The following is an 18,496-nucleotide window of genomic DNA, read 5'->3' as shown; positions in this document are numbered from 1 at the left end:
AGTTTGTTCTGCTAGGTGACCTAAACTGGGATATGCTTAACACCCCGGCAGTCCTACAATCTAAGCTTGATGCCCTCAATCTCACACAAATCATCAAGGAACCCACCAGGTACAACCCTAAATCCGTAAACATGGGCACCCTAATAGACATTATCCTGACCAACTTGCCCTCCAAATACACCTCTGCTGTCTTCAATCAAGATCTCAGCGATCACTGCCTCATTGCCTGTATCCGCTACGGGTCCGCGGTCAAACGACCACCCCTCATCACTGTCAAACGCTCCCTAAAACACTTCTGCGAGCAGGCCTTTCTAATCGACCTGGCCCGGGTACCCTGGAAGGATATTGACCTCATCCCGGCAGTTGAGGATGCCTGGTCATTCTTTAAAAGTTACTTCCTCACCATATTAGACAAGCATGCTCCGTTCAAAAAATGCAGAACTAAGAACAGATATAGCCCTTGGTTCACTCCAGACCTGACTGCCCTCGACCAGCACAAAAACATCCTGTGGCGAACTGCAATAGCATCGAAGAGCCCCCGCGATATGCAACTGTTCAGGGAAGTCAGGAACCAATACACGCAGTCAGTCAGGAAAGCAAAGGCCAGCTTTTTCAAGCAGAAATTTGCATCCTGTAGCTCTAACTCCAAAAAGTTCTGGGATACTGTAAAGTCCATGGAGAACAAGAGCACCTCCTCCCAGCTGCCCACTGCACTGAGGCTAGGTAACACAGTCACCACCGATAAATCCGTGATAATCGAAAACTTCAACAAGCATTTCTCAATGGCTGGCCATGCCTTCCTCCTGGCGACTCCAACCTTGGCCAACAGCCCCGCCCCCCCCCCCCCGCTGCTACTCGCCCAAGCCTCCCCAGCTTCTCCTTTACCCATATCCAGATAGCAGATGTTCTGAAAGAGCTGGAAAACCTGGACCCATACAAATCAGCTGGGCTTGACAATCTGGACCCCCTATTTCTGAAACTGTCCGCCGCCATTGTCGCACCCCCTATTACCAGCCTGTTCAACCTCTCCTTCGTATCATCTGAGATCCCCAAGGATTGGAAAGCTGCCGCGGTCATCCCCCTCTTCAAAGGGAGAGACACCCTGGACCCAAACTGTTACAGACCTATATCCATCCTGCCCTGCCTATCTAAGGTCTTCGAAAGCCAAGTCAACAAACAGATCACTGACCATCTCGAATCCCACCGTACCTTCTCCGCTGTGCAATCCGGTTTCCGAGCCGGTCACGGGTGCACCTCAGCCACGCTCAAGGTACTAAACGATATCATAACCGCCATCGATAAAAGACATTACTGTGCAGCCGTCTTCATCGACCTGGCCAAGGCTTTCGACTCTGTCAATCACCATATTCTTATCGGCAGACTCAGTAGCCTCGGTTTTTCTAATGACTGCCTTGCCTGGTTCATCAACTACTTTGCAGACAGAGTTCAGTGTGTCAAATCGGAGGGCATGTTGTCCGGTCCTCTGGCAGTCTCTATGGGGGTACCACAGGGTTCAATTCTCGGGCCGACTCTTTTCTCTGTATATATCAATGATGTTGCTCTTGCTGCGGGCGATTCCCTGATCCACCTCTACGCAGACGACACCATTCTGTATACTTCTGGCCCTTCCTTGGACACTGTGCTATCTAACCTCCAAACGAGCTTCAATGCCATACAACACTCCTTCCGTGGCCTCCAACTGCTCTTAACCGCTAGTAAAACCAAATGCATGCTTTTCAACTGTTCGCTGCCTGCACCCGCACGCCCGACTAGCATCACCACCCTGGACGGTTCCGACCTAGAATATGTGGACATCTATAAGTACCTAGGTGTCTGGCTAGACTGCAAACTCTCCTTCCAGACTCATATCAAACATCTCCAATCCAAAATCAAATCTAGAGTCGGCTTTCTATTTCGCAACAAAGCCTCCTTCACTCACGCCGCCAAACGTACCCTAGTAAAACTAACTATCCTACCGATCCTCGATTTCGGCGATGTCATCTACAAAATAGCTTCCAATACTCTACTCAGCAAACTGGATGCAGTTTATCACAGTGCCATCCGTTTTGTTACTAAAGCACCTTATACGACCCACCACTGCGACCTGTATGCCCTAGTCGGCTGGCCCTCGCTACATGTTCGTCGTCAGACCCACTGGCTCCAGGTCATCTACAAGGCTATGCTAGGTAAAGTGCCGCCTTATCTCAGTTCACTGGTCACGATGGCTACACCCACCCGTAGCACGCGCTCCAGCAGGTGTATCTCACTGATCATCCCTAAAGCCAAAACCTCATTTGGACGCCTTTCCTTCCAGTTCTCTGCTGCCTGCGACTGGAACGAATTGCAAAAATCTCTGAAGTTGGAGACTTTTATCTCCCTCAACAACTTTAAACATCTGCTATCTGAGCAGCTAACCGATCGCTGCAGCTGTACATAGTCCATCGGTATATAGCCCACCCAATTTACCTACCTCACCCCCCATACTGCTTTTATTTATTTACTTTTCTGCTCTTTTGCACACCAGTATCTCTACTTGCACATGATCATCTGATGATTTATCACTCCAGTGTTAATCTGCTGAATTGTAATTATTCGATTTATTGCCTACCTCCTCATGCCTTTTGCACACATTGTATATAGATTCTCTTTTTTCTACCATGTTATTGACTTGTTTATTGTTTACTCCATGTAAACAATGTGTTGTTGTCTGTTCACACTGCTATGCTTTATCTTGGCCAGGTCGCAGTTGCAAATGAGAACTTGTTCTCAACTAGCCTACCTGGTTAAATAAAGGTGAAATAAAATTTTAAAAATTTTTAAAAAAAATCGATGGACGGTGTGTCTACCATGTGTATCCTGTACATACGACTAATACAACTCAAAACTCTATGGAGAGAAACCATAAGCCATAAGTGGAAAGTTAGATTTTGTTACAGTAACGTTATAATTATTGTGTAGTCTTTGAAAGGAATATTAAAAAGTGTTCTTCTTTCAAAATGACAAAGTAGGACGTGAACTTAAGAACTTGATCATGTCCCTTATCTGATTCTCAGGTTGATGAACAGTTTTTTGATTGTCTAGTAGAATCCAGGAACTCAGTTAATTACAGTCAAAAGGCCATTCGTTTACACCTCGCCCTGTGGCAACAGAGCTCTTTTGAAGTCACACCATAGTCAAACAGGTACAAATCACAGGGACAGCCTAGATGGGTGTGTGTTCCTGCCTGCTGCTTTGTCATTTAAACAGAAAGATAGCAGTTCAGATTTCCTTCAATAAACCTGCTATTCTTGGCTTCTAGCTTTCCTTCCATACCATCATGTGAACTGAATTCAGCACTCACACAAAAGCCTCCTGAGACATCAGATGATGTCAGGGGATCCCATAGTGACACACCACAGACACAGCATGGAACTGTTCAGGGTTTTGGACAATTCCCATTTCATAAACCAAATGACACAGTCAATTGAAACAGTGAACTGATTTGTGGATCCGTATTGTTTTTCCCCAATTAAGCTGGCTTTCATCTAAGAAGCCTTAGCTAAATAGTAGACAACTACCCTCACAATGCCACACTGTCTCATTTCTGACACACACACACACACACATCTGCTCATCTACTTGCCTTGCTCATATTTGCTGACTGTTTTCCTGCTTGGTCCCAAGGCGATAGAGCTCACGCAGAAATAAGAGGTAAGAATTGGACACATATTGCCATATGGTCAAACACTCCTCAGACATACGCTTGTCATAACCCACACTGACAGACAGCTGGGCCTGGTTATAGACTCAGAGAAAGGGGAGGGGGGACGGGGGCGACTATACAGTAAGGGGCTTTATTTGGTTTGAGTTCTTTTCTCTCCTTTCGTCAGTGTATTAGGCACTATTACTTCCAGCCTTGACTCATAGAGGCATGGAATATACAGTGCTGTACGATAGACTAGAGCCCTGTCCAGGGGGTGTACTGGTACATCAAGCTGCCTCACACTACACAGACAGGACATCAGCTCCAAGCCAAGGCTGTTGTAAGGCTACGTATGATAGACTTGCTGCCACTGTATTCATCATGATGGCAATGAGAGGCTTTAGTCCCATCTTGATTCAAGGTAATGAGAGCCTTTTTACGCACCATTTGTCACATGGAGATGCTGTACGAGGCAATCAGGGAACGTGATCTCATTCCTCATCAGCAGTTGTGTATATTACAGTGTGTATAGCTCACCCTGTTTGTATCTTGCTAAACTAACTGCATAGTGAATGTCTTACACAAAGGGAGACAAGCACTGCTGTTGTGTCTATCCATTTCTCCCCGACCCCTCGGTTCCTAAACATAGTAGTGCAATGATAGAGACTATTATGGCAAAGTCCCAAATCAGGCCACCCTACGTCTTACAGGGCTCTGTTTGACCAAACCTAACGATTGGTCAATCTAAGAGCAGGCGGTAGGTAGTGCTATAGGTTCAGTGGTGTGACAGAAATATTGTTGCTATTTTCACTATCACAATTATCGACGCACTTGCTAGCGTTAGCGCCAAAGGGCCTGATTGAGTTGTGTGGTGTGTCGAGGCTTGGCCTCTCACTGGCCAATCAGAACGTGCTTCATGGCGAAATATGCAATTGCTTCAAGTTTTGTATTTACGGTCTTTTATGTAATGCCTTGGAATCAACTCCAATTCCAATGTCAGTCCGTTATAGTTAGTTAAATGGCTTACAGAAATGAAATAACAAAATGTAGACCTGTCTTTGCTAAGTAGGTTAACTTGAACCCATTTGCAGTCCACATTGTTCTAAGTTGTTGTATGTCTTCAATAGCATTCACACTGGTATAGGGGCTAGGCATGATGTAAGATTACATTATTTATTGATGAAAACAGAACGAATACTTATCATCAAATTCTAAACAAAATAAAAACATTGTTTTCAATAGGCTATGTCACACCATCATTTCTCCCCGTGGGCATGTCATATTAAAACAGCGTAGACGATGGAGGGTTTTACCCACATCCCAAACTTTTCACAGTTACTGGACAAAGATCCTATATAAACTAGAGAGAGAACGTCCTCTCACCGTTGTGCTGCTCCCAAATAGGCCTAGGTGTAATGAACATAATCAGAACCATCTTACACATCAGATCGCATTCACACATCAGATCGCATTCACACATCAGATCGCATTCACACATCTCCCAAATTGCATCGCAAGCGCACCACGGACGTTGTCACCATGAAACCAGAAATGTGAATCATTCTAATAAGTTTGGTTGTAATAGAATTCTATGAAATACAAGCACATTTTTTTGTTTTAACAACGACAATAAATACATGTAAAATGTAATGATATCATAAAACTGCCAAAATAAAACAAAGACATTCATCGCTGTTGAACCAGCCTACAGTAGACCTAAGGGAGGGCTTGGGTTTTGAACGTATCAAATGGAAAACAAGCCATTTTTACAGGTTTCATGATGGGCATGGACAAGTAACCTACATGATGGAGGGGGGTTTTATGCACGTCCAAAACAGGACCTGCATGGCTAAAATAATGTGGGTCTGCCTACAATGCAGAGATAAAAAAGGAATGTCATCTCACTGTTTTACTCCTCTCAAACTTGATATTTTAGTAAAAATTTGGTGATTAAGATTTATTTCCAAGCAGTCTCAGGAGCCAAACTTTTTTTTTCAACAGTCTACTTGCAATTGCATTGGACAGACAAAGAAAAAGCCTTCATTGAGAGGAGGGGTAGACTATGCTTGGTTTTTAGTCAAATAAAACTAAATGGAGAAAAAGCATTCATTTTTTATGTTTCTAAATACGAAGCACACAGGCACCAAAAGCACATTAGGTTACTCTTGTTCCATATCCATATGGACACAATGCGTCACGGCTGGATAGACTGCGTTTCTGCAGTCAAAATTAATGTCATAACTAACTGTGTTACCGCTAAAACCAGCTTTTGGTTGGTCTTAAATATCCCTATCAGCGCTGCCTGAAATTAGCACTTTGGATTATGTTAAGGACATACCTCAAATATTTCCACCCCACCCATCTGAGCTGAGATAAGACGGGTCAATTGCCGAACCTGGTGTTAGGGCTGGAAAATGCCAGTGCCCCAGTTTAAATGACGAAATTGCAAACTAACATGCGTTTGACACTTGCGTCACCTTAACACGCAAAAATAGAGCTCATATACGACCCTAGGGGCCCTGGTCAAAACGACCCTAGGGGCCCTGGTCAAAACGACCCTAGGGGCCCTGGTCAAATCGACCCTAGGGGCCCTGGTCAAAACGACCCTAGGGGCCCTGGTCAAAACGACCCTAGGGGCCCTGGTCAAATCAACCCTAGGGGCCCTGGTCAAATGTAGTGCAATAAATAGGGAATATGGTGCCATTTGAGATGCAGCCTTATAGCATCCAGGTTGACACTTTCCCTGGGTGTGGTTGTCATGGTTATTTTGAATATGACCTTGAACCTTCCCACAACTTTCTGGGAATGGTGCAGGATAGTAGGTTGGATTTGGAACATTCTCAACACATTGAAGGAATTGTACACCAAAAATATATATAATTTCTTGGCATTTCGATACTTTAACAGAAGGTTTCCTAAAAGTTCATGCATCGTTACATTTAATTACGTTGTTGGTAATGTTCTAGAAACGTTCTCCAAATGGTTTGACATTGGCAATGTTGTCAAATAGTTCCAAGAATATCAAGAAAAAGGTTTTCTGGGGGAATTTCAGTACTTCCTCATTACGTTTCCTACAGGTTTCCTCATGATTATATTTAAAGTCATGTTCTCAAATTGTTCAGAGAACTTTTAAGAAACAATGTTCTTCTGTGGGAATTTCAGTACTTCCTCAGAACATTCCACACAAGTTCCCATGTGGTTGTATTTAATGCTATATTTTTACTACATTCTGGGACCGTTTTCAAAAATGGTGTGACTCAAGCAATGTTCTAAGAATGTTCCGAGAATGTAGGAAAGGGGGATACCTAGTCAGTTGTACAACTGAATGTATTCAACTGAAATGTGTCTTCCACATTTAACCCAACCCCTCTGAATCAGAGAGGTGCTGCCTTAAATCGACATCCACGTCATCGGCGCCCGGGGTATGGTTATTTTTTATGTCAGTTCTTGGCAGTATTTTAGGAATGTTCTAAAAACATATATAATTATATACATAATATCAACAAGCTCTTAATTCCGTTCTCAGAACATGAAGAAAACTTTAGTAACTTTCAGATGACATTCTAAAAACATACTGTATAGACAGGTTGGCTGACAACATCGCAAAAATGATGCGCGCGCATCGATGTGGCCTGAAGGCTTGCGTTGTTATGCTTCTGAGCGGTCAGATAGCTAGCAACAATGACAAGAAACTGCCATGTGGGGAATCGTAGGAGGCTCATTTCAGCTCGTTGCATCTTGTTCTTGATACCATGTCTTGTTTTGACCGATGTCACGTCTATGCTAATATGGCAAAAAATTCGCTAGCTAACCAACAACTGTAATGATGTATTTGAGAGACAAAAAAGTGCTCATTGTGCAAATGTATTCATTTTCAATAAACATCGAGACAAAATATAGTTTAAAATGTTAACAGTCTAAGCCAACCCAGTCTATTGGTTTTGTTGCTAAACAACCAAACCAGCTATACATTCCATTTTCCGAACATGAAGAAAACATTCCATTAAAAACAACAAGAACGTGTTAATAACGTTCCAGAAAACGCTCTAATAACGTTATTTAAAAACATATACTTGCCTTTCTCAGCGTAAAACAAAAATATTGTTACGTGTGTTCAGGTGTGTTAACCGTGCCCACTAATTGGCCACACCTGATCTTAATGAGTGCTTGTTTCCATTGAAATGGGGTCTGTTAGACTAAAATAAACAGGCTTGTATGCTTAAATAAACAAACATTGCATACTAGCGCTAACCTGGTGGCGCAGTGGACGAATTCCATGGATAGAGAAAATAATATCATAGGTTCATCTCTCACTGATGCCGTGTCACAATAGAAAATACATGTGTTTGCATGATTAATGCCTAAGCAAATCAATGTCCATGTGTCCTATCTGTGCTTATCCAAAATAAGCTAGCAGTGTTATTAGAAAAATCTTAAAACATTCACTGAATGTTTCAATAAGGTTTTCAAAAACCTCCAAATAACCTTTACATTTTGTTATTAGGGCTCTATTCAGTCCATATCGTGAAAATTCAGCGTAATTTAAATTTAAAGGCAATGTTCCAGCTTTAGCAGACTACATTCACGCTCCATGTGTCGGCTCAATCGTAAATTACCATTTCATTTCTATCACGGAATCTGTTACGCTTCAGCGCAACAGATTGAATAGAAAAAAATAACACTTTGAATAACTAAAACTTTCACAACATTTAGAGAATGTTCTCAGAGTGTTATTTCATTACCTAATAATTTGCTCTCTCAGAGCGTTAATAAAACCTCCCAGAAAAACTTTCAAGGAACCAGAGTAAAACGTTCTCAGATCCTCCCTGCAACATAAAAATAAACATTCCCAGAACATGCAAAATGTTCACTTCTGTTCTCAGAATGTTTGAAAAACGTAATGTTTTACTGGTCAAACACATACGTTCCAACAACTTCCAAGGAACCAAATGTGCTTGCTGAGATGTGCTGCAACCTGGTCTCAGACCATTTCGTATTATTCTGTATGTAAATCCAACAACTCAATTGAGTATACGTTACGTTTCTTACGGTATATATTAATTTCTGGATGTCCATCATCCATTCCTTCTAATATGTTACGAATTTGCTAAATGTTTGACATGTTGTGAGTTTGCTAAATTTACAATATGTTACGAACTTGCACAACATATGATATGTTACGAAATCCAATTTGTTTGGCTAACGTTAGCTAGATGGCTAGGTGACTAATGCTAACGTTAGCTAGCTGGCTAACTTTGGCTAGGCTAGGGGTTAAGGTTAGGAGTTAGGTTAAAGGGTTAGGGTTCGCTAAAAGGTTATGGTTAGCTAACATGCTAAGTAGGTGCAAAATTGCTAAAAAGTAGTAAATAGTTGAAAAGTTTCTAATTAGCTAAAATGTTGACTATGATGAAATGCGAACACGCAACCTTTGGGTTGCTACATACTCGTGTTATACACCCAACCAACCACCCTTTTTTTGTTTGCCTTAAAGGAAAATTCCACCCAAAAACGATTAGTCCGTTGTTGATATAGTCCTAAAATGTTTTGCATGTCAGCTATCAAGTTTAAGATATGTATATTTTAAAATACAGAAAAATCGCCTGTATAATGCCTTTTGCATCATATGATTGAAAACGCTTCATATTTCTGTATTTCAAATGTTACATATGTTGAAAACATTATTTCTGACAAGCAAAACATTTTGGGACTTTATCAACAATGGATTAATGAAACAAATACAAAAATATAGCTTTTGTTTGGAATTTTCTTTTAATTAAGGATCCAACCCTTTTTTTCCAATTTGCACCTAAAATGACATACCCAAATCTAACTGCCTGTAGCTCAGGCCCTGAAGCAGGGATATGCATATTCTTGGTACCATTTGAAAGGAAACACTATGAAGTTTGTGTAAATCTGAAAGGAATGTAGGAGAATATAACACAATAGATCGGGTACAAGATAATACAAAGGAAGAAAAAAAACTGTTCTTTTGTATTTTTTGTACCAACATCTTTGAAATGCAAGAGAAAGGCCATAATGTATTATTCCTGCCTAGGTGCAATTTAGATTTTGTCCGCTAGATGGCAGCAGTGTATGTGCACCGTTTTAGACTGATACAATGAACCATTGTATTTCTGTTCAAAATGTTGTATCAAGACTGGCCAAATATGCCTAATTTGTTTATTAATAACTTTCATGTTCAAAATTGTGCACTCTCCTCAAACAATAGCATGGTATTCTTTCACTGTAATAGCTACTATAAATTGGACAGTGCAGTTTGATTAACAATAATTTAAGCTTTCTGCCAATATCAGATATATCTATGTCCTGGGAAATGTTCTTGTTACTTACAACCTCATCCTAATCGCATTAGCCTACGTTAGCGCAACAGTCCCATGGACAGGACACCGATCTCAAAGTTATTAAGTAACCTTCTGTAACCATACAAAATGCAACATGCCATACTAATTTGATAACCCGAATTTATGTTCACAATGTTACATTTAGTCTATGAGACCAGGCTGTGTGAAAAGCAACATGCCATACTAATTTGATAACCTGGATTTACGTTCACAATATTACGTTTAGTCTATGAGACCAGGCTGTGTGAAAAGCCACATTTTAGTTGCATTATATATAGAGCTCTGGAGTTGTCATTGTAAGCTACTGGATAACTGAAACGCCATCAAAAAGTGTTATAGCAACAAAGTGTCTCAAACTGGGAGGGTAGGCTATATTTCTTGATTGTGTAATATGCTAACTACTCAACTCCCGTGACTAAATAAACATGTTTTGCTGTTCTACCTGTGATTATCGCAGTACATTTCAGACTGATGAAGGCAGCAATTCAACTGTTCGAAATTGAAACGCCTCCAGCACACAAAGTAATTCAACTTTCTAGACCACATTTGTTGTTCTCACCTTACTCTCAGAATGATAGAACACTTTTGTAGTCAGCACCTCGGGAATCAACAACAGATGATACTCTTCTCAACACTAGAGGACCCGACCGTCCGTCTTTCCGTTCTGCAGTTGTCTCACGTTCGCATTTTTGAGTCAACAACCTCTCTACCTTGCCTCTCAAAAAAGCGTTACACTTCTTAAGAAACGCTCCGTTCCTTCGCTCCAACTACCGACGTCTTGAAGAATTGCAGTTAAGAAAACAGCTTTTAAATTAAGGATGGTTAAATGGTTCTCAAACCTCTACTCGGGGACCCCCAGACGTTTCACAATTTTGTTGTAGCTTTAACTAGCACACCTGATTCTCCTTGCTGATTGGTTGACAAGTTGAATGAGGAGTGGTAGCTCTGAAATAGATCAAATACATATGGAACGGCTGGGGGTCAACGCTACCTTGGCATTGAAGTAACCAATATCATCAATGTGTGCCAATGGAACAGTCATGAAATGTGGATCTCAGATATAAAAATACAAGTGACTGAGTCAAATTTCAGGGGGGGGGGGGGGTTATTTTTCATTTAGATTACATCATTATGCATTGAATGTTGTTGATCTCTTTATTCAGAAGACATAAATGCAACCCATTGAGGACCGTGGTGGTGATTACATGACTCTTGTTAAAACAATGAACAGGAAGATGATTCCACTACACTATGCTTTTAAAGATGCATTATGTCATTTTTTTTGGGCAACCCAACCAAATTCACAAAGAAATGTGAGTTATAGATCTGTCATTCTCATTGAAAACAAGTCTAAGAAGCGTTAGATGTTTTCTATGTGCGCTATTTCTTTGCTTACCATTCTTATGGGTTTGTTTTTGCTTCTTCTTTCAGTTTTGTACACCAGCTTCAAACAGCAGAAAATACACCATTTTTGGTTTTGGAAAATATATTTCACAGCAGTTTAGATAGTACAATGATGCTCTACACAATGATACCTTGTTTTGTCACATAAACAGAAATTAGGTGAACTATTAGAATTTTTGCAACCAGGAATTGCATATTTAAAGGTGTGTAATTGCACCTTTAAATATGCTTTTGCAGGAATATTTTCACATCAATCTTAATTATAATATATGGTCTTAATTGATATGTTAAGATAACCAATAGGATTTGCAAAGACAGGACCAGTAATCCTCCTCATGTGATTTTCACAAAAAGGGTAATACCCTAATTAGAATGTTATTTACCTTATTTGTTGTTATTTTTTATAATTTGATTGAGATAGACTAGTGAAGAACAGACAGGAAATGAAGTACGGATGGCGAGGCAGAAAGGCAGCGGGATTTGAACACATGCCGACTCTGATAGCCTAAAGTAGGTTGTGTCTGCCAGTATCCACGACACAGGCCACTTAATGTGAACGTTAAACCCTGTGAGAACCAGTGTTAGAAGATGTGAGGCGCTAAGTCGTTCATGTAACAGTGACGTATGCCATATGACAGGCCATACAGTTGAATCCAATGCTAATTGAGACCGCTGAGGTTAAAAGAGACGGGTTGTTACACTTCATTACCAATGACAGGATTTCAGGATGTGAGAATTACAGTATGGACCAAGACCTTACTCTAACCTTTTGGACTAATAGTTTAATAATAACAAACTGTGAAATAGAAGATATATAATAAATCAAGAGCTAAATAATATATATATTTTTTTTTTAAATCACCATAGAATGACTTGGTTTATGTGACTTGGTTTACTCCTTGTCCTCTGTACCGTTCATCCATATCAACAACAACAAGATTACATTTATTTATTCTGTTGAGATGGAGTGATAGTGAAGTTAGATTCATACCAAGAGGCCACAGGAGGTTGGTGGCACCTTAATTGGATGAGGATGGGTTCGTGGTCATGGCTGTAGCGGAATAGGTGGAATGGTATCAAATACATCAAACACGTGGTTTCCATGTGTTTGATACCATTCCATTCACTCCGTTCCAGACATTATTATGAGCCGTCCTCCCCCCCAGCAGCCTCCACTGCAAGAGACTTCAAGAGACTTCAGGGAAAAACAGACTAAGGAAAATGTCTTGATTTCTCCCCTCACTCTTCAGTGTTCTCTCATCCTCTCAGTGTAGGCATTTTCCGAGGGCAATGAAACAGCTAGCCTTGTTTTTTTGCTCTTGCCAATTATATAGTCAAGCCAAACGTGACATGACAATGAGTGACAAGGCGTTGGCATGATAGCACAAACAGACTGGAACTCAGGCTACAAACAGCCTCCTCAAAAATATACTTCTTTACAGACATTGTTTCTCAAATCCCATCATGTACAGTATGATGGGTGGCCAACAACAACAACAACTTGGCTTTTGGAAACGGGAATACAATAAGTTGAATGTCGATTCTATCACGTTGGTAGAAATGATATCAAACAGTCAAAACCACCCCATCTCAATGCAGATGTTTTTTCGGGGGGAGGAAAATTCCATATTTATTTTTTCAACTGGGACCAATTCTAACAGTTGAATGCACCATGGGCATGGTTTAGCTTTAACGATATTCCCTCTACCGCTTTTCAAAACTCTGTATTCTTTGAGATGTACATGTAAAATATACACATCGTTGATTTTGGCCATTCAAAACAAAACAAACGTATCGTTTTAGTCTAGTCTCATTACGAGAGGCATCTTGCTCATGACAGCATACAGAAGAATGGCACAATACTCCCATGAAGGGGGGGTGGGGGGTGGGGGGAGTATACATGGATAGATTTATAGACAATAAAAATAGTAATATAAGCACCCAACATATGATTATTATGACTACATATTGCCGATCATACTTGACACAAAGCAGGAAACAACACTTTATCGCCAGAACCAAACACCTCAGTTAGAAGGAGCAGATGGCGAGAGGAGAGCTGGAGGAAGCAGGCTTGGCTAGACGGGGAACTTATGTTATGACTGTTGATGGTATTTGGAGTATCAGCAGAACTAAACACCTCAGTCAGGGATAGTCCAGCAGATCAGAGTGATCTCCATCTTCTCCTTCTTCCTCCAGCTCTCCTCTCGCCATCTGCTCCTTCTTCCTCCAGCTCTCCTCTCGCCATCTGCTCCTGCTTCCTCCAGCTCTCCTCTCGCCATCTGCTCCTGCTTCCTCCAGCTCTCCTCTCGCCATCTGCTCCTTATTCCTCCAGCTCTCCTCTTGCTATCTGCTCCTTCTTCCTCCAGCTCTCCTCTCGCCATCTGCTCCTTATTCCTCCAGCTCTCCTCTTGCTATCTGCTCCTTCTTCCTCCAGCTCTCCTCTCGCCATCTGCTCCTTATTCCTCCAGCTCTCCTCTCGCCATCTGCTCCTTATTCCTCCAGCTCTCCTCTCGCCATCTGCTCCTTATTCCTCCAGCTCTCCTCTCGCCATCTGCTCCTTATTACTCCAGCTCTCCTCTCGCCATCTGCTCCTTATTCCTCCAGCTCTCCTCTCGCCATCTGCTCCTTATTCCTCCAGCTCTCCTCTCGCCATCTGCTCCTTATTCCTCCAGCTCTCCTCTCGCCATCTGCTCCTTATTCCTCCAGCTCTCCTCTCGCCATCTGCTCCTTATTCCTCCAGCTCTCCTCTCGCCATCTGCTCCTTATTCCTCCAGCTCTCCTCTCGCCATCTGCTCCTTATTCCTCCAGCTCTCCTCTCGCCATCTGCTCCTTATTCCTCCAGCTCTCCTCTCGCCATCTGCTCCTTATTCCTCCAGCTCTCCTCTCGCCATCTGCTCCTTCTTCCTCCAGCTCTCCTCTCGCCATCTGCTCCTGTCCTTGCTCAGATTTTCACCACACTATGTGCATGTTTCCTGCACAGAGGCTTGTCCATTTTGGAGAAGAAGGCTTGACCCTCCAGAGTGGTGCAGCAGATCTGGAACACAGACATAGACACAGATACAGATACAGATACAGACACAGATAAATGTGCATATAATTAAGCAATAAGGCCTGAGGGGGTGTGGTATATGGCCAATATACCACGGCTAAGAGCTGTTCTTAAGCACAACGCAATGCGGAGTTACTGGATACAGCCCTTAGCCGTGGTATATTGGCCATATACCACAACCCCCCGAGGAGTCTTAATTGCTATTATAAACTGGTTACCAACGTAATTAGAGCAGTACAAATAAATGTTTTGTCATACCCGTGGTATACGGTCTGATATACCACGACTACCAGCCAATCAGCATTCAGGGCTTGAACCACCCAGTTTGAAAATACATATAATAACTATATGCCATTTAGCAGACACTTTTATCCAAAGTGATTTACAGTAGTGCATGCATACATTTTCGTATGGGTTGCCCCACTGAGAATCAAACTCACACCATGCTCGACCAACTGAACCACACAGCAACACACATACACTGCAAGGCCTAACGTACCACACACACAAAACAGGTGTCATGCCAGGTGAAGCCCAGAGCCTCCAAGAACTTGTCCCCTGCCTCTATGGGGAACTCGCAACCATGGCAACCGGTACCAAAAAGGGAGTAATAGTCTGAAAAAAAGAGAAGAGTTAAGAATTAAACTCTAGACTACTCCTGAACTCTAGACTACTACTGAACTCTAGACTACTACTGAACTCAGACTACTACTGAACTCTAGACTACTACTGAACTCAGACTACTACTGAACTCAGACTACTACTGAACTCAGACTACTACTGAACTCTAGACTACTCAGACTACTACTGAACTCAGACTACTCCTGAACTCAGACTACTCCTGAACTCAGACTACTACTGAACTCAGACTACTACTGAACTCTAGACTACTCCTGAACTCTAGACTACTACTGAACTCAGACTACTACTGAACTCAGACTACTACTGAACTCTAGACTACTACTGAACTCTAGACTACTACTGAACTCAGACTACTACTGAACTCAGACTACTACTGAACTCAGACTACTACTGAACTCTAGACTACTACTGAACTCTAGACTACTACTGAACTCAGACTACTACTGAACTCAGACTACTACTGAACTCAGACTACTACTGAACTCTAGACTACTACTGAACTCTAGACTACTACTGAACTCAGACTACTACTGAACTCAGACTACTACTGAACTCAGACTACTCCTGAACTCAGACTACTACTGAACTCTAGACTACTACTGAACTCAGACTACTCCTGAACTCAGACTACTACTGAACTCAGACTACTACTGAACTCTAGACTACTACTGAACTCAGACTACTACTGAACTCTAGACTACTACTGAACTCAGACTACTACTGAACTCAGACTACTACTGAACTCAGACTACTACTGAACTCTAGACTACTCAGACTACTACTGAACTCAGACTACTCCTGAACTCAGACTACTACTGAACTCAGACTACTACTGAACTCTAGACTACTACTGAACTCAGACTACTACTGAACTCTAGACTACTACTGAACTCAGACTACTACTGAACTCAGACTACTACTGAACTCAGACTACTACTGAACTCAGACTACTCAGACTACTCCTGAACTCAGACTACTACTGAACTCAGACTACTACTGAACTCTAGACTACTACTGAACTCAGACTACTACTGAACTCTAGACTACTACTGAACTCAGACTACTACTGAACTCAGACTACTACTGAACTCAGACTACTACTGAACTCAGACTACTACTGAACTCTAGACTACTCAGACTACTACTGAACTCAGACTACTCCTGAACTCAGACTACTACTGAACTCAGACTACTACTGAACTCTAGACTACTACTGAACTCTAGACTACTACTGAACTCAGACTACTACTGAACTCTAGACTACTACTGAACTCAGACTACTACTGAACTCAGACTACTACTGAACTCAGACTACTACTGAACTCAGACTACTACTGAACTCAGACTACTACTGAACTCAGACTACTACTGAACTCTAGACTACTACTGAACTCTAGACTACTACTGAACTCAGACTACTACTGAACTCAGACTACTACTGAACTCAGACTACTCCTGAACTCAGACTACTACTGAACTCTAGACTACTACTGAACTCAGACTACTACAGAACTCTAGACTACTACTGAACTCTAGACTACTACTGAACTCAGACTACTACTGAACTCAGACTACTCAGACTACTCCTGAACTCAGACTACTACTGAACTCAGACTACTACTGAACTCTAGACTACTACTGAACTCAGACTACTACTGAACTCTAGACTACTACTGAACTCTAGACTACTCCTGAACTCAGACTACTACTGAACTCAGACTACTCCTGAACTCAGACTACTACTGAACTCTAGACTACTACTGAACTCTAGACTACTACTGAACTCTAGACTACTACTGAACTCAGACTACTACTGAACTCAGACTACTACTGAACTCTAGACTACTACTGAACTCTAGACTACTACTGAACTCAGACTACTACTGAACTCAGACTACTACTGAACTCTAGACTACTACTGAACTCAGACTACTACTGAACTCTAGACTACTCCTGAACTCAGACTACTACTGAACTCTAGACTACTACTGAACTCCAGACCACTCCTGAACTCTGGACTACTTGTAAAACTGAAAAATCAGTCAGCCCAATAACATCTCCTTATTCCTGAAGAGTACACGTGTTCACTACTTCACACACATCTTGAACACGGAAGGGAAGTGTGAGGAATGACAGATAATTGAGACATAGTTCTTGTGTGTTCACCTCTTTCACAGTAGGGCTCTCCATCCTCCAGGTGAAAGGTGTTGTTCCTAATGGGCTGCTGGCACGATGCACACAGGAAACAATGGATGTGCCAGGTCTGTTTCAGGGCGTTGATCACTTCCTGCAAGGAAACCACAGACAATTACTAATCAAGCAAGTCCAGCTCATCATTACAGAGCCATGTCAGTGACAAAGCTGCATGCGTGTGTGTGAATATTCAACCATCTACCCTGCCCTCTAATTGACCGCTCCCTCTCCAGCACTTATACTGATCTATAGGAAGGCCAGGCTGCCAGGTGCTTATGGCCAGGCTGCCAGGTGCTAAGGCCAGGCTGCCGGGTGCTAATTGCCAGGCTACCGGGTGCTAATTGCCAGGCTTCTGGGAGCTAATTGTCTGACTGCCGGGTGCTAATTGTCTGACTGCCGGGTGCTAATTGCCAGCCTGCCAGGTGCTAATTACCAGGCTTCTGGGAGCTAATTGTCTGACTGCCGGGTGCTAATTGCCAGACTGCCAGGTGCTGATGGCCAGGCTGCCAGGTGATAATGGCCAGGCTACTGGGTGCTAATTGCCAGACTACCAGGTGCTAATTGCCAGGCTTCTGGGAGCTAATTGTCTGACTGCCGGGTGCTAAATGCCAGGCCGCCGTGTGCTAAATGCCAGGCCGCCGGGTGCTAAATGCCAGGCCGCCGGGTGCTAATTGCCAGGCCGCCGGGTGCTAATTGCCAGGCCGCCGGGTGCTAAATACCAGGCCGCCGGGTGCTAAATGCCAGGCCGCCGGGTGCTAAATGCCAGGCCGCCGGGTGCTAAATGCCAGGCCGCCGGGTGCTAAATGCCAGGCCGCCGGGTGCTAAATGCCAGGCCGCCGGGTGCTAAATACCAGGCCGCCGGGTGCTAAATGCCAGGCCGCCGGGTGCTAATTGCCAGGCCGCCGGGTGCTAAATGCCAGGCCGCCGGGTGCTAATTTTAACACATCTGATCGTAGAGCTTTTCTCCAGTTCTCCTTCCTTCTCTGCAGCGCATGACAGAGCTTAACACACACACTGATTTCCCACCATTCAGCTGTGAGAACTGGGCAGGTCAAAGGGGGATAGACTAATGCTGGAATGAAGGAGGGAGAGGAATACGGAGGGATTAAGAATGAGGGAGTGAGAAAATGGGTTAAAGACAGAGGTAAGCTGGTTAGAAAG

The 18,496-nt window shown here is 42.6% G+C and overlaps 2 protein-coding genes across 2 annotated transcripts in view; both read right to left on the bottom strand.

Moving 5' to 3' along the window:
• bmpr1ba (bone morphogenetic protein receptor, type IBa) overlaps positions 1–10,738 on the bottom strand; it is a 156,331-nt gene extending 145,593 nt beyond the window's left edge. Inside the window, exon 1 of the mRNA XM_038986969.1 lies at positions 10,604–10,738. The gene's annotated coding sequence lies outside the window, so the exon portion shown is untranslated. The remainder of the gene's footprint in view (positions 1–10,603) is intronic.
• Positions 10,739–11,201: 463 nt separating this feature from the next.
• Positions 11,202–18,496, bottom strand: part of pdlim5a (PDZ and LIM domain 5a) — a 118,828-nt gene continuing 111,533 nt past the window's right edge. Inside the window, exons 11-13 of the mRNA XM_038986074.1 lie at positions 17,309–17,429; positions 15,000–15,115; positions 11,202–14,485 (exon numbers count right to left, since the gene is read on the bottom strand). Of these exons, the coding sequence (XP_038842002.1) occupies positions 14,393–14,485; positions 15,000–15,115; positions 17,309–17,429 (330 nt within the window). The 3' untranslated portion in view covers positions 11,202–14,392. The remainder of the gene's footprint in view (positions 14,486–14,999; positions 15,116–17,308; positions 17,430–18,496) is intronic.

Source organism: Salvelinus namaycush, chromosome 1 (genome assembly GCF_016432855.1).
Source record: "Salvelinus namaycush isolate Seneca chromosome 1, SaNama_1.0, whole genome shotgun sequence".
NCBI classification, from domain to species: Eukaryota; Metazoa; Chordata; class Actinopteri; order Salmoniformes; family Salmonidae; genus Salvelinus; species Salvelinus namaycush.
Note: the sequence above shows the minus strand (reverse complement) of the source record. Positions and strands in the feature narration are given on the sequence as shown.